This window comes from Taeniopygia guttata, chromosome 20 (genome assembly GCF_048771995.1).
Source record: "Taeniopygia guttata chromosome 20, bTaeGut7.mat, whole genome shotgun sequence".
Classification (NCBI taxonomy): Eukaryota; Metazoa; Chordata; class Aves; order Passeriformes; family Estrildidae; genus Taeniopygia; species Taeniopygia guttata.
In genome coordinates this window covers 13,404,484-13,430,517 of record NC_133045.1, presented here as the reverse complement: position 1 = coordinate 13,430,517, position 26,034 = coordinate 13,404,484, and the positions used below count along the sequence as shown (strand labels likewise).

General features: G+C 46.6%; 1 protein-coding gene and 1 long non-coding RNA gene across 3 annotated transcripts; both read left to right on the top strand.

Moving 5' to 3' along the window:
* Positions 1-1,647: 1,647 nt before the first annotated feature.
* Positions 1,648-23,105, top strand: DOK5 (docking protein 5). 2 transcript variants are annotated; one of them, XM_030288645.4, is made up of 8 exons: positions 1,648-1,829; positions 11,482-11,589; positions 17,215-17,329; positions 17,430-17,549; positions 18,242-18,392; positions 19,926-20,061; positions 20,862-20,982; positions 22,494-23,105. In XM_030288645.4, the coding sequence occupies exons 1-8, from the start codon at positions 1,764-1,766 to the stop codon at positions 22,559-22,561; spliced, it is 885 nt and encodes a 294-aa protein (XP_030144505.1). In that variant the 5' UTR covers positions 1,648-1,763; the 3' UTR covers positions 22,562-23,105. The 2 variants fall into 2 exon arrangements, with proteins under 2 accessions (XP_030144505.1, XP_030144504.1); XM_030288644.4 differs by having other exon boundaries at positions 1,650-1,829; positions 18,203-18,392.
* On the top strand, positions 1,885-5,467 carry LOC140680358 (uncharacterized). Its single transcript, XR_012051556.1, has 2 exons — positions 1,885-4,305; positions 4,752-5,467. It is a non-coding gene; the product is annotated as an uncharacterized lncRNA (long non-coding RNA).
* Positions 23,106-26,034: the final 2,929 nt, after the last annotated feature.

Here is a 26,034-nt window from a genome sequence, read left to right as displayed (position 1 = left end):
GCCTCACAAAGCACAAGCACCTCTTCAAGCAAGAGCTGCCAGCACCACGCTGCCACCACATCACTCCTGGCTGCCCGAAGTGATGGAGCCACACATCCAAACCACTTCTGTCAGAAATGGATTTAGCCTCGATAATCTTTCCCCACCTACATGATTCTTTGATTCTGTGACCTAAATAAATATGGGCAGCTCTTCCCCGCAGCCCTGAGCTCAGCCCAGCTGGGGCTGCTCTCCCTGGTGTGCTCTATCCCTGCTCTGCCATCTCTGCTGTCCCATTTCTGATTTCCAGCTCAGGAGAATTCCCAAGTCAAAGCCCCGTGTCTGGCTGACCTCCTTGGGCTGTATTTGTGGCTCTATTAAAAGCTGTTTTGCAGAGCTGAGCAGTCCCTTTTCCAGGACATGGTATTTATAGCGTGCCACTGGCAGGTAACCCGTGAGGAGCCACCAGAGCCCCTCTCTGCTGCATCTCCGGAGTGCTTGGCACTGTTTGCACATTCTGGGACAAGGAGAACTTGGAGCCACAGAAGGCAACCCCAGGGCCCGGTGCCAGGCAAGGTCTGTCCTTACTGCGACCGGAGTAAGGTCAAATTGCCCACAAAAAACACAGCTCAGGCTCCTGGGACATTTCCCCGGGTGAGGCACGGGGCAGCAGCTCGGGTTACCCGATCCTCGTCCTTGGGAGGAGATTCCGGAGAATCCCGCCTGAATTTCAGCACCCAAAAGTCTTTCTGGGAAAGCCACAGGCGTGAGGCAGGCGGCCCAGCACGGAGGGGCTGCTCGGGGTGCCCTCGGCGGGGCTGCGGGGTGCGGGATGGGGCGAGGATGCGGGGATGGAGCGGCGGCGGTGGCACCGGGAGCTGTGACAGCTCTGTCCCCGGCCCGGGGCGCTCGGGGCGGGTGCGGAGAGATGCGGGACACTCCGGGGCGGTGCGGATCGCTCCAGGAGTGCTGCGGGATGCTGGAGAGGGGATGCGGATCGCTCCGGGCTCGCTCCGGGGGCAGGGCGGTCCCTGCCGGGGCGGGGCGGTGGGAGGTGCGGTCCCTGCCCGGGCGGTGCTGTCTGTCTGTCCGTCCCGGGCGATGCTGTCTGTCTGTCTGTCCCTCCCGGGCGGAGCTGTCTGTCCGTCCCTCCCGGGCAGTGCTGTCTGTCTGTCCCTCCCCGGGCGGTGCTGTCTGTCCCTCCCGGGGTGGTGCTGTCCCTCCGGGGCGGAGCTGTCTGTCTGTCCGTCCCTCCCGGGGTGGTGCTGTCCCTCCCGGGCGGTGCTGTCTGTCTGTCCTTTCCAGGGCGGTGCTGTCTGTCTGTCTGTCCTTCCCGGGGCGGTGCTGTCCCTCCCCGGGCGGTGCTGTCTGTCTGTCCATCCCTCCCGGGCGGAGCTGTCTGTCCCTCCCGGGGTCGTGCTGTCCCTGCCGGGGCGGTGCTGTCTGTCTGTCCGTCCCTCCCGGGCGGTGCTGTCTGTCCTTTCCAGGGCGGTGCTGTCTGTCCCTCCCGGGGTGGTGCTGTCCCTCCGGGGCGGAGCTGTCTGTCTGTCCGTCCCTCCCGGGGTGGTGCTGTCGCTCCCGGGCGGTGCTGTCTATCTGTCCGTCCCTCCCGGGCGGAGCTGTCTGTCCCTCTCGGGGCGGTGCTGTCTGTCTGTCCGTCCCCCCCGGGCGGAGCTGTCGCTGCGGGCGCGGCCGGCACGGCTCGGCACGGCACGGCTCGGCTCGGCTCGGCTCGGCCATGCGGGCGGGCTGAGCGGCGCCGCCGCCGCCTGTCCCGGGCGAGGATGGCCTCCAATTTCAACGAGATCGTGAAGCAGGGCTACGTGCGCATCCGGAGCCGGCGGCTGGGGGTGAGTGCCCGGTGCAGCCTGCCCAGGGATGGCCATTTTCCTATTTATGTCTTTTTTTTTTTTCTATTTATTTTTTCCCCCTGCCACTCCTTTGTCCTCTTTCTGCAAACTGAGCTGGGTGGGTTTTTCCGCAGGAAACAAGAAGACGAGGAGAGAGAAATGAAGGCACATGTATACATAGGTGTGGATGGATATATTCCTTTTCTCCTCTCTCTCCCGCCGGGAGCCGGGGATGCTGTGCCGCCTCCTCCCGCTGTCCGTGCCCCGAGCTCGGGGTGCTGCTCCGGGGGGACCCGGGGATGGGGATGGGGATGGGGATGGGGATGGGGGAGCTCCGGGCAGAGCTGAGCGCTCTGGAGCCGCTCAGGTGCTCCGGTTCCTGCTGCCACTCGGGCTTTGTGCTCCTGCGTGGGACAGGTGAAGCTTTGCCGTGTCTTCGGTGCTGTCAGAGTTGAGCGAAATGAAAATTCCCGCAGCCCCCTTTAGCTGCTGGTTTAATATTGAAGGTATTTTCAGGTTGTTCTGCTGCCCTGGGTGTTCCCGGTTCCGGCTGTGGGCGCTGGATGTGCCGGGAGTGGCAGGGCTGGAATGAGTTCTGAAATTCCAGGGCTGCTCCTCCAGGGCAGGGGATGGGACACACAGAGGGGCTCCCTCCGTGTCCCTAAGGGATTCTGGCTCAGGGGGGGATGCACCTGGAGGAAGGCTTTGTGTATAGGAAACATTTCAGTTGTTCTGTCAGCCTCTCAAGACCTCATTTCTTGTGTTTATTAAAAGCTGTTGGGTTGGCAGCTCAGAATTTGTGGTTTTGGGACAATGTCTGTGGTGCTCTGAAAGCTTTTGCTGCCTCCCTGCAGTTACAATTCCCTTCTCTTGCTGTACCCATGGGCAATGACTTCTCCACAGTTTTGGGAACTTGCATCTCCCAGGCTGTTTTGGAAACAGGAAAGGTGGAGAAGTCTTCCATCAGGCTGGATTTCTCATCCCTGCACTCGCAGGCACGGTTCAGTCTGTAAAACCGTGAGATGCTGTGGCATTTTGGGGGAATGCCATTCGGGGAGCACTCGTAGTAAATTGGGCACAACTGGTGTGTCCTGATTCAGTCTCATCACTGAATACACATCAGCGTTCAGTTTGCTCTGGCATAAAGGATGAGTAAAATGAAACTGTGACACATTTTTCCTTGCTGTAACAGTGCAGCTCAGTGAAGATGTGACTAAGGTTTATCTAAGCCCACAAAAGCTGTAAATGCTGTCAGTGCTGGTGCCTTTCCTTTATTAAGGCTTTCCAGACCACTCTGAGGGTGCTGCTGCTGAGGAAGTGCTGGATGCCCTTTTAGGAGATGTGCATGTGACAGCTGTAAAAGAGCAATTTTTTCTCTCTCCTCTACTCAGAGCACACTGGGAGGTGCCTCTTAAATCGACCTAAAAGACATTAAAAGCAAGACTTGAGTCTCCAGACTGCTCTCCCTGCAAAACTGATGAGTTGGATGTGGTATCGTTAGAAAGAGCATTATGTGAAATATTCTTCCTCTTTTTTATGCACCTACAGCCTGCAAAGTGTAAGTTTGCTGACTTGCTGGGGTTTTTTTACAGACCATTCCCAGAGCAGGTTATAATTCAGGGCTGCTTAGTTTCCAGTTTGGGAAGTGTTGGCCCACGGCTTGAGAGCAGATGTGGCTGCAGATTCTTCCTGGAGCATTTTCTGTGAGCTGCTCACAGCCCAGGGCCCTGATGTGCAGCAGCCCAGCAGAAATGGGTGATTTTGATCAGTCTGGGATCTCTAAAGGCAGGGCTGGAGCGTGTCCCTGCTCCTTGGTGCCCCTTCCTTCAGGTGGGATGGGACACCTGGAGCTGGCTGAGCTCCTGGCTTCAGCAAGAGCCTGAATTCAGTCTCACCCAGTGGCTGAATGTGGCTCCTTCAGGGGGTGAAGGATTTATGCCAACAGGTTGTTTTTGTGCTGGGAGGGCACCCAGGAGCTGGGAAGTGAAAAAAATCCTTCATAGTATAAAAGAGTCACTTTTTGCCAGCCGGCTTCCCCACGCTGTGCAAACCCCAGGAAGGATGAGGCTGTGCAGCCCTGCAGGATTGCTGGTTCATGGAGAGGGATCTCATGTGGCAGGATGTGAGTGGGAGTCGCTGAAATCCATTCCCAGCTCTGGTGGCACAGCTGTAATCAGAGCTGTGTCTCTCCAGGCTGAATGCAGCTCAGCTCCTGCCTTTGCCTCTACAATGCTGTGGCAATTCCATCTCCAAGGGAACTGGGAGCCACAAATTGCCTCCAGAATTGACTTTGCTGAGGAACTGGGGTGCAGGTGCCACGTTTGGGATGAAAGAGGTGCAGAGAAGCAGCTTGCTCCAATCCAAACCTCTTCTAAAAGGAACGTGACAGTTCTGGAAGGCCCTACTTTGTAATGCCAAAAATTGAATTTAGGCTAATTAGTTTTGCACCTGAACTCTTTCTGCGCGCTTCAAACGTGTGAGTTTAATTGAATATTATTTAATAGAATAGTTTCCATAGCAACATTTGTATCACGTGTGTCTTCTGCACGGCCAAATATATTCAGCAGAAAGCTCATTCTTCCCCACTCTTTCCATCCTTGCAGGGAAGAAAAGAATTCCCTCAGCCGGCGGTGTGGGGCTGGTGTGTCATTAGCAGTGACACACAGGAGGCTGTGTGCTGGAGAACTGCTGACAGGGCAGAAGCACAACCTGACAGAGTTCTTTCAGCCAGGAGAAAATCAGCTTTGCCTTGGGAGGAGGGATTCTGTCAGGGACCACCAGCACCTGAGTGTGGGGAGGAGGACACTCAGTGCTTTTGCAGCTCTCAGCTGGTTAAGGGATTTATATCTGGGCATGAAGCAGGGCTGTTGCTTTGTGGCTTCTCTCTGTCTAAAAAGTAATTTTTGTGCTCCTGATTTTGAGATAATGCCTCATTCTGTGGTACAGCTGTGACCTTCCTGAGGGGGAGTGCATCATGGAGATGTTTCCCTGATGGAAAGCCTGGTCTGGACATTCCATTTTTGGGGTGGGGGTGATGTGAACACACCTGGGCTTTCTCTTTAGGTTGGGCTGGCTCAGTTAAAAATACCAATTAAAATCCAAACAGGAGCAGATCTTGGAACTGGGGGGGTTTGTAGCCCTGGTGAGCACGAGGAGCTGTACAAGGGACGAGGCAGCTGAGGGACTCAGTGGTGTGTGCTGCTTCCAGACTCACTTTTTGGGTTGCACTCCCTGTCCAGGCTGAACTTCCCCGTCCTGTATCCCTGCTAAACTCTGGTGGAAGATGTGACTGCTGGGACTACAGCGCTGGAATTGTTCCCTCTTTGGTGTGACCCTCGTTGAGGACAGAAATCGGATCTGTGTGGCTCAGGTTTCTGTGCTTGATGGGCCTGAGTGGCCCAAAACATCTTCATCACATCAGGGGGAAAGAATGTGCTGTCAGGGGTGTCCTCCAGCATCAGGGCACTCCTGGCCAGCCCCTGCAGGGATCTGTAGTAATTCAGCCTTCAGCTTGTGACAGGAGGGAGCTGAGCCTGCCCAACTTCCCAGCCAGCTCTTTGTTCCTAGGAAATGCTGAAGTGGTGTCAGCAGTGCTCAAGTATTTCTGAATTGATTAAAAAACTCAGCGAAAAAAAAAATAGTTTTTAGTTTTCTGAATTGCCTGCTTTGCTTTGATTAGTGATTTTCTGGCAATATTAAACTTTCACCTGAAATGAGGAGGATGTGAAGCCTTCCTGTGTTTATTTGAGTCAGGATTTCCCAGTTACACGGTGGCCAGGTGCAAGACTAAACTGGGAAAATCCAGCAGTTTTGTCCACCAGTGCTGGCTGCACACCCTCGATTTAGATGGGAAAACTTGTGTGAAAAACGCCAATCACTTGGTTTTTAAAATTTTAAAAGTTTAATAATAATAAAATGGTTATAAAAATAATAATACAATTAGAGTAACAAAGTTTAGTGTTAGGACAATTACAAGACAATAAAAAGCAAAGAATTACGGACGTCCGGATGCTCTTGGACACTAAGTCACAGAAAGCATGTCTTGTGAACAAAGGAATAACCTTAAAACAATACACTTGTTGCATATTCATTTATCTTTCATGGTTATGCATACATTCTATTTAAAACAAGAAACTCTGTCTGTTGTATGTTAACTGTTTCCTTTAATCCTCTGGTGTCTTTGAGTCTGAGCAAGGCCTGAAGAAATTAGCTTCTTCTGATAAGAAGCCATAAATTCCTCTCCTTTGGAAGATTTAGGTGTTCCTCGAAGCAAGTATCCATTCCTAAAAAGAAAACTTCCCCCACATACATAGTCTCTATTTTAACATTATGTTGTAAACTAAAACTACATTTCACACACTACTTAAGAGAATTAATACAGCATAACTTTCTGACATTACACATATAATATTCATTGTAATATTTGCGAAAAGCCAATCATAAAATATGCATTTTTCACATTCTGCCTCATGCCTGGAAATCTGGAGGAACTCCTGCAGAAAGCTCAGGACCTGTCCAATTCAGCAGAAACGCTTGCCTGTGGGAAGCTGCAGAGAAACTCAAGCTCTTGGGGCTTGCTGAGCTTGATTTTGATGAAAGTGAGTCCTGTGGCAGCTTCATTGAGGAGACTGGTGCTGCACGTTGCCTGTGACATGTACTTTGACAAGTTCTGCACAGCTCTGAGTCTGTGAAAGCCGGTGGGAGGAGAGGCGGGGTGGGGGAGAGACAATCTGCAGGACTGGAACCATATGGTGGGAGAGATTTGGTGCCTGGATACATGTGCCAGCAAGTTAATACGAGGATTTTAGAGCCTGAGCTGTGAAAACTGGAAAGAAGAATGATGTAAGGCTGGGGGAAGGGGGAAGGAGAAGGAAAAAAATTTGCCTGTATCTCCATTTGAAGCAGCTTTATTAATAAAACTCTGTTCACCTCTGCAGCTCCTTTCAGTCTGGAAGTTGGAGACAGGGAAAAACGGAACAGATTTCTCAGGCACCAACTGCAACCTGCAGGATATTAATCCCACTGGAAATTCAGAGTTCTAGCGAGCTGCTAGATAAGGTGTTAGAATATATTCACAGATATTAAGATTTCTTATTGCTTGGAGCTTGTCAGTGGCAGCGGGGATGGGATCCAGAACATTTGGAGCATTTTCCTGGAGCTGATGAGGGGAGGAGGGATCCCAGTAAAGACCAGAGCAGCTCCCTTTGGGTTTTCTGTGTCCCCTTTGTTTTTTCTGTGTCCACTTTGTTTTTTCTGTGTCCCCATTTGGGTTTTCTGTGTCCCCTTTGGGGTTTTCTGTGGCCCCTTTTGGGTTTTCTGTGGCCCCTTTGGGGTTTTCTGTGTCCCCATTTAGGTTTTCTGTGTCCCCTTTTGGGTTTTCTGTGGCCCCTTTTGGGTTTTCTGTGGCCCCTTTTGGGTTTTCTGTGGCCCCTTTTGGGTTTTCTGTGTCCCTTTTGGGTTTTCTGTGTCCCCTTTGGGTTTTCTGTGGCACAGAGTTGATGGGATGAGAGTCCAGGTCCGTGTCCTTATGGGGTCAGCTCTGGGACTGGGGTTGGAGAAGGGTTTGTCCTCTGGGTGCTGTCACCTTGTGTCACCCCTGTCTTGGGGGATCAGGGCGCTCAGCCTGGCTCTGGAGGAGGTAAAAGGAAGTTTTGCAGCTCCCGTGGTGGAATTACATTTTGTTTCTTTTAATGTTTGGCTTGTGAGAACAGCACGGAGTGATGAGGGGTTTGATTTGTTCCCAAAGAACCCCATCAAAACCCAAAAAGGACAAACCTCAGGACTATTCCTGGTTTCCCCCAGAAGAATACACAGATTGTGATTTGGAGTATGAAACTCTGCCTTTGATGCTGGCACCTTTTAGGAGGGGGGGGTGGCTTTTTTTGGCTTTCCAGCCTGTTTTCAGATAAATCACCTTCTGTGTCCTTTGGAATATGGGCTTTAATTTGTGAAGTCAAGCAATCAATTCCAAAGGTTTTCATGGGCTGAACTAACTCCCTAACAAGTGCCTCTTACCCATTTGCAATCTTCTTCTAAAGATGCTTTATTGTAACAAGTTTAAAGCAAATCTGGCCCTTTCTCCTTTATCCCAAACTCTCCCCTGACCTGGCTGTGGATCCTGGGTCTCTTTTCTCTATTTGCTCTTCCTTTGGCAGAAAAATCGGTGATTTCTGGAGGTGACAGCCCCAGCCCTGCCAGGGTGTGTCAGGGATGATTGTACAGGCAGAAAGAGAAGGGAAACCTAATTGCAAACAGGTGAAATTTACTCTTTGGTGATTCTGGTGCCTTCTCATCATCGATTCCTTCCCCAGTGTGAAGGAAATTCTCGCACTGCCGGGCAGGGACATTGCCCTGGAGTGAGATCAGGGATAAATAACATTTTGCAGTGGCTGTGGAAACACTTGAAAGAAAGTAACAGATGCAAGGGTTGAGACTGACATCTTAATTTGAGCCTGACATCTTAATTTGGTGTTTGTGTAGCTTCAGGAATGCTGTGGGAGATGATGGACTGTTCCATTATCTTTTTGTCTGGCTTCATCAAGTGCTGTCAGAAATACCAGTGAGAGTTCAAGCTGTTGAAATGAATATTGGTGTGGGTTTTTTTGTTGTTGTTTTACTGATAATAATGTCACTTGTTTCAGTTCAGAAGATCAATAGGGTAAAAAGTGGAATTTCCCCTCAGTAATGTCAATGTAAGAGGTTAAATTGTCCCTTTACTTGCCAAGTAATGTTTGTCTGGGGAACTATCAATGACTTCTCTGTGTTTGGAAAAGGAAATTTTCCTGTGAATGTTTCCAGGAAGGTGAGGGGGGATGTTTGCTGATGTTCTGGATTAATATGTTCTGAATTAACTCATCCCACTGAGTAGCAGACTCCTGGCACAGTGCTTGTGGTAAAATACAAGTGGCTATTTCCTGGTAAATGGAGGAGTGCAAGGCTTGTATAGAATTTTTAATGCAGCTTTCTCCAGTTTGTATCTTCCTGAATAGGAATGAACTTCTGACCTTTGTCTTTAATTACCCAACTGGGACATGAGAAATTCATACGAGCTGGGTTTGTCCATTGAGCAACCTGGAAAAGGGCAGGAGGGCTGCAGGAGCCAGTGGAAAAGGGAATTCCACCAGGGAAATACTGCCTCTGGAATCCTTGTTTAATTCAGTGTTTCCTTCAGTCAGTATTGGTCCTTTCCCCTAAATTAAAAAAAAAAAAAACCAAAACCCAACAAAAACAAACAAACAAAAGAAACCCAAAAACAAACAAAACAAAACCCCCCAAAAAGGAGCTCTATGTCCTGAGGAGCCCCGAGCTGGGCACAGCACTCCAGATGTGCTTCATGGGGCTGGGCAGAGGGGCAGGATCAGTCCAGATGTGCTGGGCAGAGGGGCTTTTGTCGTCTCAGCTCTCCAGGCAGCTCCTAAAAACATCATTACCCGAGTTTTGCAGGTTTTTTATCCTGTTTTCAGGTACAGCTGGGCTGCTCAAGGATGGAGCAGCTCCAGCCCTTCTCCCGTGGCTGGCTCTGGATGCTCAATGGACAAACCCAGCTTGTATTCTGCAACTTCTGCCTTTTTTTTGGGGGTCTCCTTAGGTGTCATCTTAAAATTACGAGTCCTGCTCTGAAGTGCAACAAGTGCAGCTCTGAAATGCAGCTCCTGCTGCTGTTTGTGCACTGTGGGGGGATGAAAAGCTGAGTTTGTGAGCCCCGGGCATGGGGCAGGTCCCAGCACCCTGCTGCCCTGGCTTGTCCTTGGCAGAGCTGGGGATGGCTGTCAGCCAGAGCATCCCATGCCCTAATTAGCGAGCTCTGTGAGCTGCTAATGAGCTGCAGCAGTGCCCCAGAGCCTGTGGGGTTGGAGTGGCACACAGGAATCACTGTTCTGCAGCTCCCTGCTCCCACACGGGGCTGGTTCCAGGGATTGTGCCATGGCTGGCCCAGCAGGGCGGCACATCCAGCTGCAAATCCAGCTGCAAATCCAGCTGCTGGCAGCACCAGCTGCCTGCACAGAGCCCAGCTGTAGCCTCCAGGGAAGCCTTCACTAGTTCTCCTGCCCAGCTGCAGTCCCAGGCTGATCCTCTCCTCTCCAGTTCCATGCCCAGAATTAACTGTGCCCCTGTACGAAGCTTAGCAGATGTTCAAGGAGCCAAATCTGATACTTAGGTCCAGCCTGGCTGCTTTTTTTCAGCTGTCACTGCTGTCAGTGCTTCTTGGCTCTTCTTTTGGAATGGCTCTTCTCTCCCCTGATGGCCTTAAGCAGCCCTGAATTATAACCTGCTCTGGAAATGGTCTGTAATAAAACCCCAACAAGCCAGCAAACTTACACTTTGCAGGCTGTAGGTGCATAAAAAAGAGGAAGAATATTTCACATAATGCTCTTTCTAACGATACCACATCCAAGTCATCAGTTTTGCAGGGAGAGCAGTCTGGAGACTCAATCTTGCTTTTTTAAAGCCTTTTAGGTTGATTTAAGAAGCATCTCCCAGTGTGCTCTGAGTGGAGGAGAGAGAAAGGACTCCCTTACAGAACACTTGTGATATTCCAGTGGGATAAGCAAGGTCTAAACCCCAGCCCTGTCTCCTTTAAAGACATTTTCCATTGTCAGCTCTCACTCTCAGTGCCACCCTCCCGGCTGTCCCTGTCCCTCCAGGTCCTCAGCGCTGCTCCAGGTGGCTCCCCTGCCCTGCAAAGCCCTGCAGAGGTTGTGCCAGAGGGATTTCACTGTCGACTCCTTCATCAGCTGCCAGGGTCTGTAATCTGCAGCCTCTGAAGTGCAGAGGTTTGAGGGGGACATGGTGCTCACCTGATTTATTGGCACCTGCTGTGATCCGTGGTGTGGGAGCCCAGCACATCCCTCTGGCTGTCCCAGACCCTGGCACCAAGTCACAAACGCCTGTGGCTTCAATTTTAGCCCCTGGAAAAAGCTGCCAACTTTGTGTGAGGAATTACAAACCACAAGGGTTTGAGTAGTGTGGTAGTTGAGTTAACACAGGGTGGAAAAGTAGAATTTTAGGGTTTTAAAATAAGGAGTTCAAGGGGACAAGATGGAGGGATTTGGGCATGTCCTGACCTTCTTCTCCTTCTCCTTGCCCTCCATGTCTTGGTGTGATGGTGACACTTTTTAATTGGTTTAAGGTAGAGACACGCTGTCCAACATAAATGACAGATATTGGCACGTTATGGTAAACACAGCACAGGTAGTTTTTGGTAACACCAAAGCACATAGTTATAAAATGGTAACACCACCCAGCTCTCAGGTGTTTGAAGGTGATCTGGAGAAATAGCTCTGAGCCTGAACCTTTAACAAAAATCCCACTTCTGGCTGATGTAATTCCAGCTGGGGACGGTGTTTGAAGAGAAAAGACCTGAAGTGATGTTTCAGAGCAGCAGCAATCTGTTGTGGCTTGCATTAACAAGAGTTAAAGGTGCACAGATTCCTAAAGGTCTGCCAGGCATTTCTGTGTGCCCTGGCCTCGCAGCAAGTCCTGGCCAGTGCCAAAGCTGGGTTTGTAACTTGATGGAAAAAACCTTTGCAATCCTGAGTAGCACTGTGCATTCTGAATGCAGCCAGAAACCAGATTACAGCCTCATGCCCTGTTAGCAGCTGTGGGTGACTCTCAGGTAAAATATGCCAAGTTTATTCTCTTGTGTCTCCAGATTTACCAGAGATGCTGGTTAGTCTTCAAAAAAGCTTCAAGCAAAGGGCCCAAGAGGCTGGAGAAGTTCTCAGATGAACGAGCTGCCTACTTCAGGTGCTACCACAAGGTAAGGCACGAGGTTTTCTCCAACTTCCATTGCTTGATTGCATTTATTACTTACTAAAATCTAAAGTTTGGTGTATTACTTAGCCTGAAAATAAAATTTGTTTTTTAACTCTTAATGTCCTAAACCTTTGTGTGTGCTTTCATTCAGTGAAGTAGAGGCGAAGTAAATGTTCTTTCTAGCAAATATCTTACTAAGCAAGTGGAAAATGACTTTTTTGTTAAAGCATTTGGCCTTTCCTCTCCTCAGCCCTTTAAAATCACATCTGAAATACTTTGCAGTGGCTCCTGCTCTTCATATTTGCAGGAAGAGCCATCCCAGGGAGCAGGGGAATGCTAAAGGCTCCTGGAGTTCCCATTTTTGTGGGATTTTGCCTCTGTGGGGAGACAGGAGGCAGCTGCAGACACGAAGCTCCTTTTTACAGCAGTGATGCTGTAAAAAGTGCTGTGAAAAGCTCTGCTAAATTCACTGGTATTTAAAAGAATGAAGAATTTCCCTCCAGCCACTGCTCTGGAATGATGCACGTCTCACACCCACCTGAGAATTTCCACGTGCCATTCTCCTGGGCATGGAGGTGGAAATCAGAAACCTTTTAATTTATAATAATTGTAGGCAGAAAGTGCAGGTTAGGGATTGTGGGCATGAATTCCCAGGAGCTGGAGGCTGCTCTGCACTCACTCTGACAGGCATTTAGGAGGAAATCCTGGGGGAATCCTGCCTCTGAATGCCACAGAGTCTGGGATTGATTGGTCATAAAACCCTATTGCTAATAAGGCAGGCCCAGAAATAATTCACATTTCTATTAGGCAACTTCCAGAAGTAATGAGATTTTTTAAATTTATTGTGTGAGGGCTGCACAGTGTGTGTAAGAACTTCAGCCCTGTGTCAAACACTACATTTATTGTGTATATATATAAAAATATATAAATATATATATAAAAATATATAAAAATATCCATATATTTATATATAAATATATATGTATTTATATATAATATTTATATAATCATAGATAATTATATATATATAATTATATATTACAACTCTGTCAATTCTTGATGCAAATCTCTATTTTTTCCATTGTGCCAATGCAACATATCAGCAGCACCTTGGAAAATGGATATGAAATCCAAGAGGAAGCTGAACGAGGCTGGAATTTCTTCTCTTCTTTCATGAAATTCCATAGGTTAGCACCTGCTTGCAGGTGTTTAACCCACAGCAGCCTGGCTCTGCAGAGTAAAGCACCATGGAAAGGTCACTGGATCAGAGGAATTTTCAGTTTTAAGCCAAACTTTGCACTTAATTCATTTCAAACTATGGCTTCTCCTATCACTTTAATTTCTGGATTACTCTAGTAGCTGATTTGACAGGAATGAATGAAGGTGCAAAATCAGTCCCTGAGAGCTGACACACAAATCTGGTGTGGTTTTTATCAGAATTTTGCCAGTCATGTGCACAGGAGCTCTAAGATCACTCAGGGACACCCTTGGACACTTCCAGGGGGATGAAAAGTGGGAAAATTCTGATTTTCTGGGGTTCATTTGGATTTTGAGAATATTCTCAGGCAGAGGGAGAGCTGAGATTGCTGAGTGAGGCTGTTCTCTGGTTTGGAGTCATCAGCTCTCCAAACTGACAGGTCTCCTTTATTTTTAACAAACCTCACTGAGAGGGAGCTAATGAATATTAAATGGCATTCCTGGGCAAAATGGGCTCATTTGTGAAGAGCACAGGTGGATAAAAATGCAGGTTTTTTTTAATAAAATAAGCCTTGTAAATGTGTGAAATTTAAATGTGAATGATGGAGCTTCTGAGAGTATTAAATGTGAGCTGCTGGAAAAAGAGAACTTGTCCCTGCTGCTCTGTATTAGGCTGTAGCTGAATGATTCTTATGGAAATCATAATTAATTATTGATCAAAACACCCAACAAAGAATATGGCAGTGTCTTCCACACTCACTGCTTTCCACCTGCTTTTTGGTTATAAAAATTTTGGTGATATCATTTATAAAAATGTCGGGATTTTGGTGATATTATTTATAAACATGTTGGGATTTTGGTGATCTTTATAAAAATGTTGGGATTTTGGTGACATTATAAAACTTTTACTACACTATACTACAAATACCTTAAAACTAATCATCTGTAATTACCTCTTACACGTCCCACTACAATACATCTTTCATCATTCTATTTCTCTAAAATACCTAATATTTTTTACAAAGCTAGCCTTTAAAACTTATTTTCAATTCAATTTCCCTCTCAACGATATCTATCCTATTCCATAATGTTTCTAAATTAACATTTCTTATATCAAAATTTACATCCAAATACACCCTATATAAACCTTCTCCCAAACTTTAAACATTTTGTACAAATCCATTTCCATTTACCTGGGCTCTGGAGTGATTCTGAAGTGCTGCTGAAAGCTGATGATGCTGTAGTTGAGTGATTCTTATGGAAATAATTGTTAATTACTGATACCATAATTGATAGAAATTATTGATAAAATAAAATAATTGATAAAACAACGGATGAAAATTATTGGTAAAATAAAATAATTGCTAAAAATACAAAACCTGAGGAGCCCTCACTCAGCCCATCAGTCTCAGGAGAGGTTTAATCGATCATAAAACCCTAAAAGGGGGAAAAAGGAAAATGATGAATGGAGCTCATTTCTCAGCAGCACCTGCCTCCTTCACTCAGGTGTTCCCTTCTGAAGCTGTCCTTTTTTCCTGGATTAAAATGCCAGATTTTCTGGGATTTGTTGGTGCAGAGGGGCTGGAAGGGCCCTGGTTGTGGTGGCACCAATTCCAAGGGGCTGAGGATGCAGCTCCTTTCCTTCTCCTTGGGAATTTTGGGTTTCCAGCACTGCCTTGGTGCTGCTCCTGTTATTTTGGAGAACCCCAAATATTTGCATTTGTGTCCTTGGCTGCATCTCTGCACAGGGCCTGGGTTTGGACATCCTCACCACTGGAGGTGCAGACCAGAAATAAGCACTTTTTTTTGGGTGTAATATTAACCTTTAAATCCTTTCTAATCTGATCTTGCTCTATTTTTTAAAAGTGGAAAGGTCACAGTGCCCTAAAATAAAGGTTATGTGAGAACAGTCAGATGGGGTTTATGGAGCAAATTGGGAATTTGCATACGCAAAGCAAATTGCCCACGTCATTCCTTTGGTCCCACAAGAGAGGGAAAATAATTAGAATTCAGGCTAGAAAATCTGCACAGAGAGTTGTTTTCAGGTGAGTGTCTGATTTTCACTTGTTAAACGTAAATAAGCAACACAAATTGCCACATTCTTGAACAAAATAATACCGGAGGAAGGAAGAAACTCTTATTTCTTCTGACTTTGTGATGTGCCAGAAGAATCCTCAATATTCCAATAAAAACTGAGCTAATTGTGTCCTGCTGACAGGACTGCACCGAGCCCTGGAGGGGCTCTGGGTTTTAATCCCATTGTATTAATCTTGCCTTGAAACAGCAGAAGTCATTCACACAGTCTTTTCTGTCTGCCTCTGGAATAATCCAAATGGAAAATTGGATTGTGGAACTTGTAATTGTTTTCCAGGCAAAACTCTATCGGTAGCAACTGAAATGTTTCAAATCTGAGCACTCTGCTAGGAGGGAGCTGTTGAACATTTATTTTAATGTTAGCTTAGCTAACTTAGCATTTAACTTAGTTAGGAGTGAGGCACCAGGTTCAGGGCTTCAAGAGAATTAAAGGAACTTTTCAGGGGGTTTTGGTGTTTCCACTAAAATTCCACCCAGGGGAATTCTGTGGAATGTTTGTGAGGAGGAGAAAAGAAGGAAAGAGAGAAGAAAATAAGAGAGAAAAGAAGAGCAGAGAGAAGAAGAGATGAAAATGGGAGAGAAGAAAAGGAGAAGAGGAAGAGAAGAGGAAGAGAAGAGGAAGAGAAGAGGAAGAGAAGAGAAGAGAAGAGAAGAGAAGAGAAGAGAAGAGAAGAGAAGAGAAGAGAAGAGAAGAGAAGAGAAGAGAAGAGAAGAGAAGAGAAGAGAAGAGAAGAGAAGAGAAGAGAAGAGAAGAGAAGAGAAGAGAAGAGAAGAGAAGAGAAGAGAAGAGAAGAGAAGAGAAGAGAAGAGAAGAGAAGAGAAGGGAGAGGAGAGGAGAGGAGAGGAGAGGAGAGGAGAGGAGAGGAGAGGAGAGGAGAGGAGAGGAGAGGAGAGGAGAGGAGAGGAGAGGAGAGGAGAGGAGAGGAGAGGAGAGGAGAGGAGAGGAGAGGAGAGGAGAGGAGAGGAGAGGAGAGGAGAGGAGAGGAGAGGAGAGGAGAGGAGAGGAGAGGAGAGGAGAGGAGAGGAGAGGAGAGGAGAGGAGAGGAGAGGAGAGGAGAAGAGAGGAGAAGAGAGGAGAAGAGAGGAGAAGAGAGGAGAAGAGAGGAGAAGAGAGGAGAAGAGAAGAGAAGAGAAGAGAAGAGAAGAGAAGAGAAGAGAAGAGAAGAGAAGAGAAGAGAAGAGAAGAGAAGAGAAGAGAAGAGAAGAGAAGAGAAGAGAAGAGAAGAGAAGAGAAGAGAAGAGAAGAGAAGAGAAGAGAAGAGAAGAGAAGAGAAGAGAAGAGAAGAGAAGAGAAGAGAAGAGAAGAGAAGAGAAGAGAAGAGAAGAGAAGAGAAGAGAAGAGAAGAGAAGAGAAGAGAAGAGAAGAGATCAGCCTGGATAGGCTTTTAGGTCCCTCAAACCCAAACCCTTCCATGATTTTATATAAAATTTAATCTGTTATTTATACTCAGCAGGTCAGAGATGTGCAGGCAGGAGCAAGCAATAACATTTTCCATTCTGTGTTACACTGGGGTTTCCTGGGAAATGGTTTATCTGTTCTCATCATGGGGGCAATTAATCTCCCAGAAGACCTCCTCCTCAGCCAAATTTCGAAGCATTACTCAGGGGTTGTGAGGGTGAAAGGTTCACATTTAGAAAAATGAAATCAGTGTGTAATGTATTTACTAAAGCTGTGTACAAGTTAATACCATATTTTATATTTTTGTGTGTGTAAAAACTATTTTTCCAATCATTGTTTGGCAACCAAAAAACAGAACTCTGTGTTTCTGAATCTTTAACACTAAAAGACTTTGTGATAATGAAAACTGTGATTTTATTTTTGCCTTTTTTTTTTTTTTTTTTTTTTTTTTTTTTTGAAGTGGACCAGTCCAACAAATCCTCAACTTTCCCTCAAAAAAAAAAAAAAAATTATGTAGGGAGCAGCTTTTCACCATTGTTTTTTCCTCTGTGCTGGAGCTGGGAGTGCTGGAGCTCCACGTGGGTGAATTTGGGTTTCCATCTCACCTCTCTTTGGTTCTGCTGCGCCAGGTTGGTTTTTCTCGTGCCCTTGGTGTGAATGTTGCTCAGGCTGGAGGCAGCTTTGGTTCCACCTTTCCCTTGGCTGCAATTCCATCAGGATGGTGTCACACTGATGTCTCGGAGAGCTGGAGGAGGTGGGAGAATTTCCCAGGTGATTCCTGGTTGCATCTCCTCAAGAGCCACCACAGACATCCTGAGCCTGCTGATGCTGCCTCACCTTTTTCTCCCTCTTTTTCCCCTCCTCTCCTCCCCTTGCCCAGCCAAGAACAGACAGGTCTCTTCAAGCCTCTCATTAAAATCCCAAATTGTGCTTTTTCAGGTCACAGAGCTCAACAACGTGAAGAATATCTCGAGGCTGCCAAAAAGCACAAAGAAACACGCAGTGGGCATTTATTTCAGTGATGACACCTCCAAAACCTTTGCTTGTGACTCAGGTGGGTGACACGGCCACGCTCCTGAGAAAACCTCAGAGCACTGAGTCTGAAATTACAAATATAATGTACCTACACAGAGATTTTCTGGGCATTTCTGCAGAGCTTGAGGCAGATGAGTGGTGCAAGGTGCTGCAGATGGAGTGCCTGGGAACTCGAATTAATGACATTAGCCTTGGAGAGCCTGACTTGTTGGCATCTGGAGTAGAGAGGGAGCAGAGTGGTAGGTACAGACATTTTTACGTTTTGGATTTTTAATTGCATTATTTTCAAGCCTTTTTGACTGTACATGCGGATATTGGAAATATTTTTCCAAGCCCTCCTTGTTGGTTGGGGGGGTGGTTTTGGTTGTTTGGGGGTTTATTTTTGGCTTTTAATTGCTACCAGAAAAATAAGTTATCTAGAAACATTTTGGAGTAGCGCTTCCCTTTCTCAGATGAGTTAGTTGCTCCTGGAGATGGGAACTATATGTTGTGTGGTTTTTTTGGTGTGATGTCAGTGACTGAGGCTTTGTAAAGAGAACAATAAATAACAGTAATTGCATGCAAAACCTGAGCCTGTGGCTACTCCACTTCCCTGTGCAAACGAGCTCATTACCTGCACCAGCAATGGATTTATTCACAAATTGCACACAACTTTTGTGAGCTGTTTGCAAATACCAGGATTATGCTGGTGCACTTCTCCTCAGGCTCTGAGTGCACACACAAATATTTGATGCCCTTTGGGTGCAGCATTTGTGGAGTTCACAGAGTTACAGGCGGGAATTCTTTGCGTGGGAATGAATAGTTCTAAGTGGAAATAGAGATGGAAAATAGGAAATTCCTTGAATGACTTGCTGGGCAGGGATTTTAGACTAACCTTTTGTTTTTCTCCCAGAGAGATTCAATGTGTATTTGATGCCATCCCCTAATTTAGATGTGCATGGGGAATGTACCTTGCAGATAACATTTGAGAATATCTGTCTTTGGGACATCCAGAATCCCAGAGTCAAACTGGTCTCGTGGCCACTCAGTGCCCTGCGGCGCTACGGGCGGGACCCAGCCTGGTTCACCTTCGAGGCAGGCAGGTAAGTGCAGGATTTCCTCTGCTTTGCCTTCCTGGGGCTGCTGCAAACATTCCCAGAGGGTTCCCAGGGATAATGGACCCATTGCTTCAAAAAAAAAAAAACCAAAAGCAATTAGAATGTTGGAACAAATATAACCCCTCCCAAACATCCCAATAAAAATACCGAAACAAATAAAAGCATCCCTCGAAACCCCAGTTAATATACTGAAACAAATATAACCCTCTCCCAAACCCAAATTAAAATGCTGAAACAAATATAACCCCTCCCAAAAAGCGAAATAAAAATACTGAAACAAATATAAGCCCTCCCAAAAAATCCAATAAAAATATGGAAACAAATATAACCCCTCCAAATAAGCCCAATAAAAATACTGAAAGAAATATAAACATCCCTCAAAACCCAAATTAAAATACTGAAACAAATATAACCCCTCCCAAAAAGCCCAATAAAAGTACTGAAACAAATATAAGCATCCCTCTACACCCCGATTAATATACTGAAACAAACATAACCCCTCCCAAAATGTCCAATAAAAATACTGAAACAAATATAACCTTTCTGTGACATTACCCCTGGAGGGTTTCTGATCAATCAATACCCACTGTGACTTTACCCCTGGAGGCTTTGTGATCAATCCCCACTGTGCAATTACCCCTGGAGGCTTTCTGATCAATGAATCCCCACTCTGACATTACCCCTGGAGGCTTTCTGATCAATCAATCCCCACTGTGACTACCCCTGAAGGCTTTCTGATCAATCAATACCCACTGTGACATTACCCCTGAAGGCTTTCTGATCAATCAATACCCACTGTGGCATTACCCCTGGAGGCTTTCTGATCAATGAATACCCACTGTGACATTACCCCAGAGGCTTTGTGATCAATCAATCCCCACTGTGACATTACCCCTGGAGGGTTTCTGATCAATCAATACCCACTGTGACATTACCCCTGGAGGGTTTCTGATCAATCAGTTGCCACTGTGATGTTACCCCAGAGGCTTTGTGATCAATCAATCCCCACTGTGACATTACCCCTGGAGGGTTTCTGATCAATCAATCCCCACTCTGACATTACCCCAGAGGCTTTCTGATTAATCAACCCCTCTGTGACATTACCCCTGGAGGCTTTGTGATCAATCAATACCCACTGTTACCTTACCCCTGGAGGGTTTCTGATCAATCAATCCCCACTGTGACTTTACCCCTGGAGGGTTTCTGATCAATCAATACCCACTGTTACCTTACCCCTGGAGGGTTTCTGATCAATCAATACCCACTGTGACATTACCCCTGGACAGTTTCTGATCAATCAATCCCCACTGTTACCTTACCCCAGAGGGTTTCTGATCAATCCCCGCTGTTATCTCACCTCCTTCCCGAAGTGCTCCCGAGTTTCCCCTGCAGGCTGAGGCAGGGCAGGAGCAGTGGGGTGGGAATTCCCTGTTCCCCTGGATCCCTGTCCCGGGGGCAGCACGGGGAGGCTCTGCCGGGCTGGGAACTGCCCCCACAGCTGCCACTTGTGCCCTGCAGGATGTGTGACACCGGAGAAGGGCTCTTCATCTTCCAGACCAGGCAGGGGGAGGCCATCTACCAGAAGGTTCACTCGGCTGCCCTGGCCATAGCGGAGCAGCACGAGCGGCTGCTGCAGAGCGCCAAGGACTCCATGGTAGGAGCTGCTGGGGCACCGGGAGGGGATCCACCCTGGGCATCAGCACAGGGGCTGTTCCTGTTACTGCCATCAGCAGCATTGTCAGTGTAGTTTTGTTAGTATTGCTATTCTTATATGTTATTGGTACTATGTTATTATATATTGCATTACATTACATTATATTATGTTGTATTAATTATATTACATTACATTGCAGTCTATTCTATTATACTAATTACATTATATTTATTACATTAGATTATATTGCTTTCAATTACAATGTATTATATCCTATCAATAACATAGATTATATTATATTATTAGAATATAATAATTATTACTTTATATTTCATTAATTATGTAATATCATATTATATCAGTCACATATATTATACTATTAAATTTATTACATGATATTATACTAATCACATGATATTATACTAATTACATTATATACTAATTACATTATATACTAATTACATTATATTGCATTCCATTACAATGTATTATATCAATAAAATAGTATAACAATATAATATAACGTATAATATAATATAATATAATATAATATAATATAATATAATATAATATAATATTCCTTAAAATTTATGTTTCAAAATCGCCATGAATAGGTTTTTGCAATTCCATGAATGGAATTGCAGCCCCTGCAGTGGCAGCCCTGCATGGGGGTGCTGTGGCACTGCTGCAGCTGTCCCTGAGCTGTGTCCATAATGGAATTGCAGCCCGTGCAGTGGCAGCCCTGCATGGGGATGCTGTGGCACTGCTGCAGCTGTCCCTGAGCCTGTCCTGCCTTGCAGCTGCAGCTGAGGAGGAGCGAGCGGGCCGTGTCTCTGGGCACCGTGGTGCCCCTGCCCCGCAGCGCCTACTGGCACCACATCACCCGGCAGCACAGCACGGGGCAGCTCCTGGGCCTGCCAGGTAAGGACACTGACACGCCTGGCACCTGCTCCGGGGTGGCACTGAGCACACCTGGGACCCGCCCCAGGGTGGCACTGAGCACACGTGGCACCCGCCCCAGGGTGGCACTGAGCACACCTGGCACCCGCCCCAGGGTGGCACTCAGCCCAAACACTGCTTTGCTCCATGGGGGTGACATTCATGGGGGTGACATTCAGCCCAAACACTGCTCTGCTCCATGGGGGTAGCACATGTGGAGGTGGCACTCATTGTGGTGACACTCATGGGGGTGACACTGAGCCCTAATTCTGCTCTGCTCCATGGGGGTGACACCAGTGGGGTGGCACTGAGCCCTAATTCTGCTCTGCTCTATGGGGTAACACTTGTGGGGGTGACAGTCATGGGGGTGGCACTCATGGGGGTGGCACTGAGCCCTAATTCTGCTCTGCTCTATGGGGGTGACACTCATGGGGGTGGCATTTATGGGGGTGGTACTGAGCCCTAATTCTGCTCTGCTCCATGGGGGTGACACCAGTGGGGTGGCACTCCTGGGTGCCACCCAGCTGAGCTGCTGCCCTGTGCTGCTGATGTGCTTCCCCTGCTGGAGCTCCAGATGCTCAGAGCTGGCCAAGTGCAGCTCCGTGGAGTTGTGCTTGTTTCCAGAATTGAAAAGCCAAAAAAAAACCCCAAAAAAACCCAAAAAACAAACACACAAACAAAAAAAAACACCAAAAAAACCCACAAAAAAAACAACCAAAAAAAAAAACCCACAAAAAACCAAACAAAACAAATAAAACCACCAAACCAACCCAAAAATTCCTTAAAGGAAATGTTTTTCTTGGTTCTTTCTGTCCAACACTAGAGGGGGCAGGCAGCACATGGAAAGCTCCATGCCGAGGAGGGATGCAGGATGAAAGCAGCATTCCCTGCCTGCTCAGAGCTGTCCCACGGGTCAGGGCATGGCAGCAGGAGCTGCTGTGGCAGCCCCTGGCACAGTCTGTGCATTGGCCCTGCTGTGCCTTTCCACAGAGCCATTTATTAAACCAGTAATTCAGCGTGGAGCTGGCACAAGATAAATAGACTGCAGGGGTACAAGCCACTTGTTTTATATTTAGAAAAATATCTTGCTTGTTAGAGTGGGAAAAAATGATCAAAAAGACCATTTTTACATCTTAAAAGCAAGAAAATTTCAGAAGTTTGAAAAAAAATTAATTTGCTTTGTACGAGTTTCTGTTCTGATGGAAGTGGTAAAGAAAATCTGTGTGGATATTTCTGAGCTGGAGCAGCAGACGGAGCAGGGCTAGATTTAATGATTTGATCAGTGTGTAAATGACTGGCTGGGGTGGCTGTGTTTGACTGGGGTGTTCTGTTTGATAATTAATGAATTGATCAGTGTGTAAATGACTGGCTGGGGTGGCTGTGTTTGACTGGGGTGTTCTGTTTGATAATTAATGAATTGATCAGTTTGTAAATCACTGATTGGGGTGCCTGTGTTTGACTGGGCTGTTCTGTTTTCTCATCTCTCGGTGAAGATGTTTCCAGCCCGCTGAAGCTGCAGCGCACAGACACTTTCCCAGCCTACAGGTCAGAGCACCGATAAAAATCCAGGCAGAGCTTCACAAACTCTTTGTCCTCTGACCAGCTGCCCCAGTGCGTGCCAGTGCTGATGACAACCAAGGGTGGAGACACAGAGAAGTTCAGGTTGGATGAAAAATTCTTGCAATACAAAGGATTTTCTAAACTTTGGCAAAAACAGAAACACTTCTGTGGATACTGGGGAGAGGAACTAAACCACCAAACCCTCTGGTGAATCTTTTGTACCTTACAGCTGGACACAGAAGAAATGACTCCCTAAACACTTCCCACTGGTTTTGTATGATAGGTATGTTGTAAATATGTGAGACTCCTGCTGTAGTGTGGTTATTTTGTCTCCTGACACTGGTTTGTGGCAATGCTTATCTTGAGTTATTCCCATTACTGTTACCCTATTCCTGATCTCTGGAATGGTGGCCAGTTTGAAGCAGCTCTTGGATACAATTTTTCCTGTTTGAAGGCTTGATTGATTTCTTTTAAAAGATTTTCTCCTCTTTCCTGTATTTATTTCCATCTCTGTAAACACTGAAAATAAAAAAAGTCCCATGCAATTTGTGCCACAGTGTTTGGGGTTTTTTTGTCATTAAATTAGCACAAGCTAATTTTCTTCTAGGACAGGCTCATGGTCTGGGGCTTTGAGTTGAAAATAGGAAAAGGTAAATGCTGGATTTCCACGTGCAGGAGTGTTGTAGGAACAGAACTGGAGGGGAGGGAGGCTCTCAGGGAAGCCAGACCCTGAGAGTAGTGCAGGCAAATGTGTTTCTGCAGGAAGTGAAATCAATCTGCCATCGTTGTGGGAGGTACCCCAGAGTGCAAAGATAAGCTTAATTTATTGTAAATAAGGATTATGCTCATCCCAGAGCCGAGCTGCTCACACAAAGAAGGGATTCAAAGGCATCTTGTGACTAATGAGTCTTTATCCTCCAGGTTTGCTTCTGCTCATGCATTCCCTCCCTGGCAGCAGCTGTTGTTTTACCTGGATATGACAGTTCAGGAGATGCTTTTATTCACCTGTGTGCAGTGATTGATAGGACACACAGTGATTGATAGGCTGAACACTCCAATTAAAATGACAAAAAAAAATTAAAAAAAACCATTCTAACCTTGGCCTTTAAGTGAAGGGTCATTAAATGAACCAGCTCTGAGATTATTCAGCCTGGGAAGGCTGGGACAGCAGCCTGGGATCACTTGGCTGGGAATCACTGGGTGGGGGTGACACAGGGTGAAGAAGCTGCCTTGGTTTGGTTTTTGGTAGCAGCACATGCAGTTACCTTTGCATCCCTGCTGGCTCAGAAAGCCCAGAGGGAATGAGGGGATTTGCTGCTCCTGGAGGGGGTGGCTTCCTTGTGACACTCACACTCTGCACAGAGACACAGTTCTGTCCCTCAGGAGGAGCACAGGGAGGAGGAGAGAGAACAATCTTTGTCTCTGCTCCTTGGTTCTGCCCATGTGGGATGTGGTTGGGGATTGTTCACCTGCAGCGATGGCTGGGCTGGATTCTGGGGAAGTTGTTTGGGTCAGTGACCAATGGACTCAGCTGGGGCTCAGCAGAGAGTCACAAGTTAGTTAATTAATTAGATGGGTACGTAAGAAGTAAGTATGTACAATAGCACAGTCTCTCTTTAAATAGTATATTAATGTAATATAGTTTTAATTAAGCTATCCTTCAGCCTCCTGATCTGAAGCAGACATCATCACTTCTCCCTGAGCCGGGGCTGCCTGAATTCTGGTATTTCCTGGCCCTGGGAAGGGCTCCCTGGGCTGGAGCTGGCTGCTCAGGCTCCGTGGATGCTGGCACACCTGGGAAGAACTGCACGGATCCTCCAGGTGCTCCTGGCTGAGGAGAGGGGCTCAGAAAACGTGCTGCAAACCTCTGTGGGGCTGTGGGCTCCAGGGCTCAGAGGGTGCCACATCCTTGAGAATTCCTCATCTCCAGAGCCTGCCCTCCACAAAAACAGCCCCTCACCAAGGGGCTGGGCTCTGGGCAAAAAGGACAATAAAAACCAATTTACAGACTGGTTTAAATTGCCCCATGGGATTCCAGCATGGCCTTTTTTATATCCTCCAGCCTCAGGGGAATGCTGAACCCCTGGGCCTTTCATCCCACAAAATCCACCTGCAGGTCAGAGCAGTGGAGATGGAAGGATGTGAGTTAGGGGAAAGGGGAAAAAGGAGCAGGGATGAAGTGTGGGGCTGTTCATCCCACATCTCAAATCCATGCTGAGAAGTTGTTCTAGTTTTTGAACCAACAAACTGGAATAGCACATTGGATAGAGGGAGAGAGTCCAGTCCACAGCAGGTAATGATCCTGAAATGCCAATCTTGGAATGAAATACATAAGGGAGAAAAAAATCCAATATCAAGACTTCCCTTTTTTTCTTTCTTTCTTTTTTTTTTTTTTTTTAAGATGCTTTTATTGCAGGAAACAAAGTGCAAGTGGCATGATTTAAATAGCACAGAGGGCAGCACAGCTGCTGGAAATAAATCCTGGTGGTACTGGGAGAAATGGGATGGGTCACATCATCTCCATTCCCATTTGAAGGGATGAAGTGACATGGATTTGCACCAGGACTTGCTAAAAGTTGCTCAAAACCTCGACATATTTTTATCATAGGTCAGACCTTTTTTTGTTGTTGTTGGTTTTTCTTAAATAAAGGAGATCTTCCATTTTTTGCTTGACCAGGATTTAATAAAGCAATTTTTGCCACCTTGAGGGCAGGCAGTGATTGAGGTGGGTTGGTTTAGCATTTGTCTGGGTGAAACACCTTTTATTTTTCCAGCTTTCACTGCTCTCAGTGCTTATTCTTATAATTCTGTTTAGTTTTCCTTCCGCTTACACCTTACAGGAGAAAAACTTCATTAGTATTTAAGTGGATGGGCATCTCTAGAAGTTTGTGACTTGCAGGCAGATTTGCATTCATTTAAATAATCCCAGAGGTGAAATTAATTCCAGGAGAGTTGTACCTGAGCAGTTTGGGGGTGGTAACAGCCCTGCAGCCTCAGGCACTGAGATCAGGCCAGGATGTGAAATCTGCTGTTCTGACTTCCACAGGGGCAGGCTGAGCCTCTGTGTCCATGAGCACTAATGAACCACACGCTGATTTTTTGGGAATATTCTGCCCCTGCCACCAGTGCTGTAGTGTTTAAAGAAAAGCTGCTTGCAGACAGAAAGCTCTAATTAAAACCCAGGCCTCGGCTCTATTGATTGCTCCACACTTCTGGATTTACAAATGCAGGGAAAAGTTTGGTGTGGGTGGTTTTTATTGCCCGTGGGTTCTGCTGCTGGAGTTCTGGATGCTGAGAGTTTGAGACTTTCTGTGCTGACAAACTCGACCCCCAGAAGAACAACACTGCATTTGACCTGAGGCTGTGCAGAAGGCTTCCAAAATTGACTGGCAGAACTGGGATTAAGTGTGTCTTTTGATTAGAAGTGTGTAATAGCACATCGTAGAAAACTTTATAAAATATAGTCATATTTAT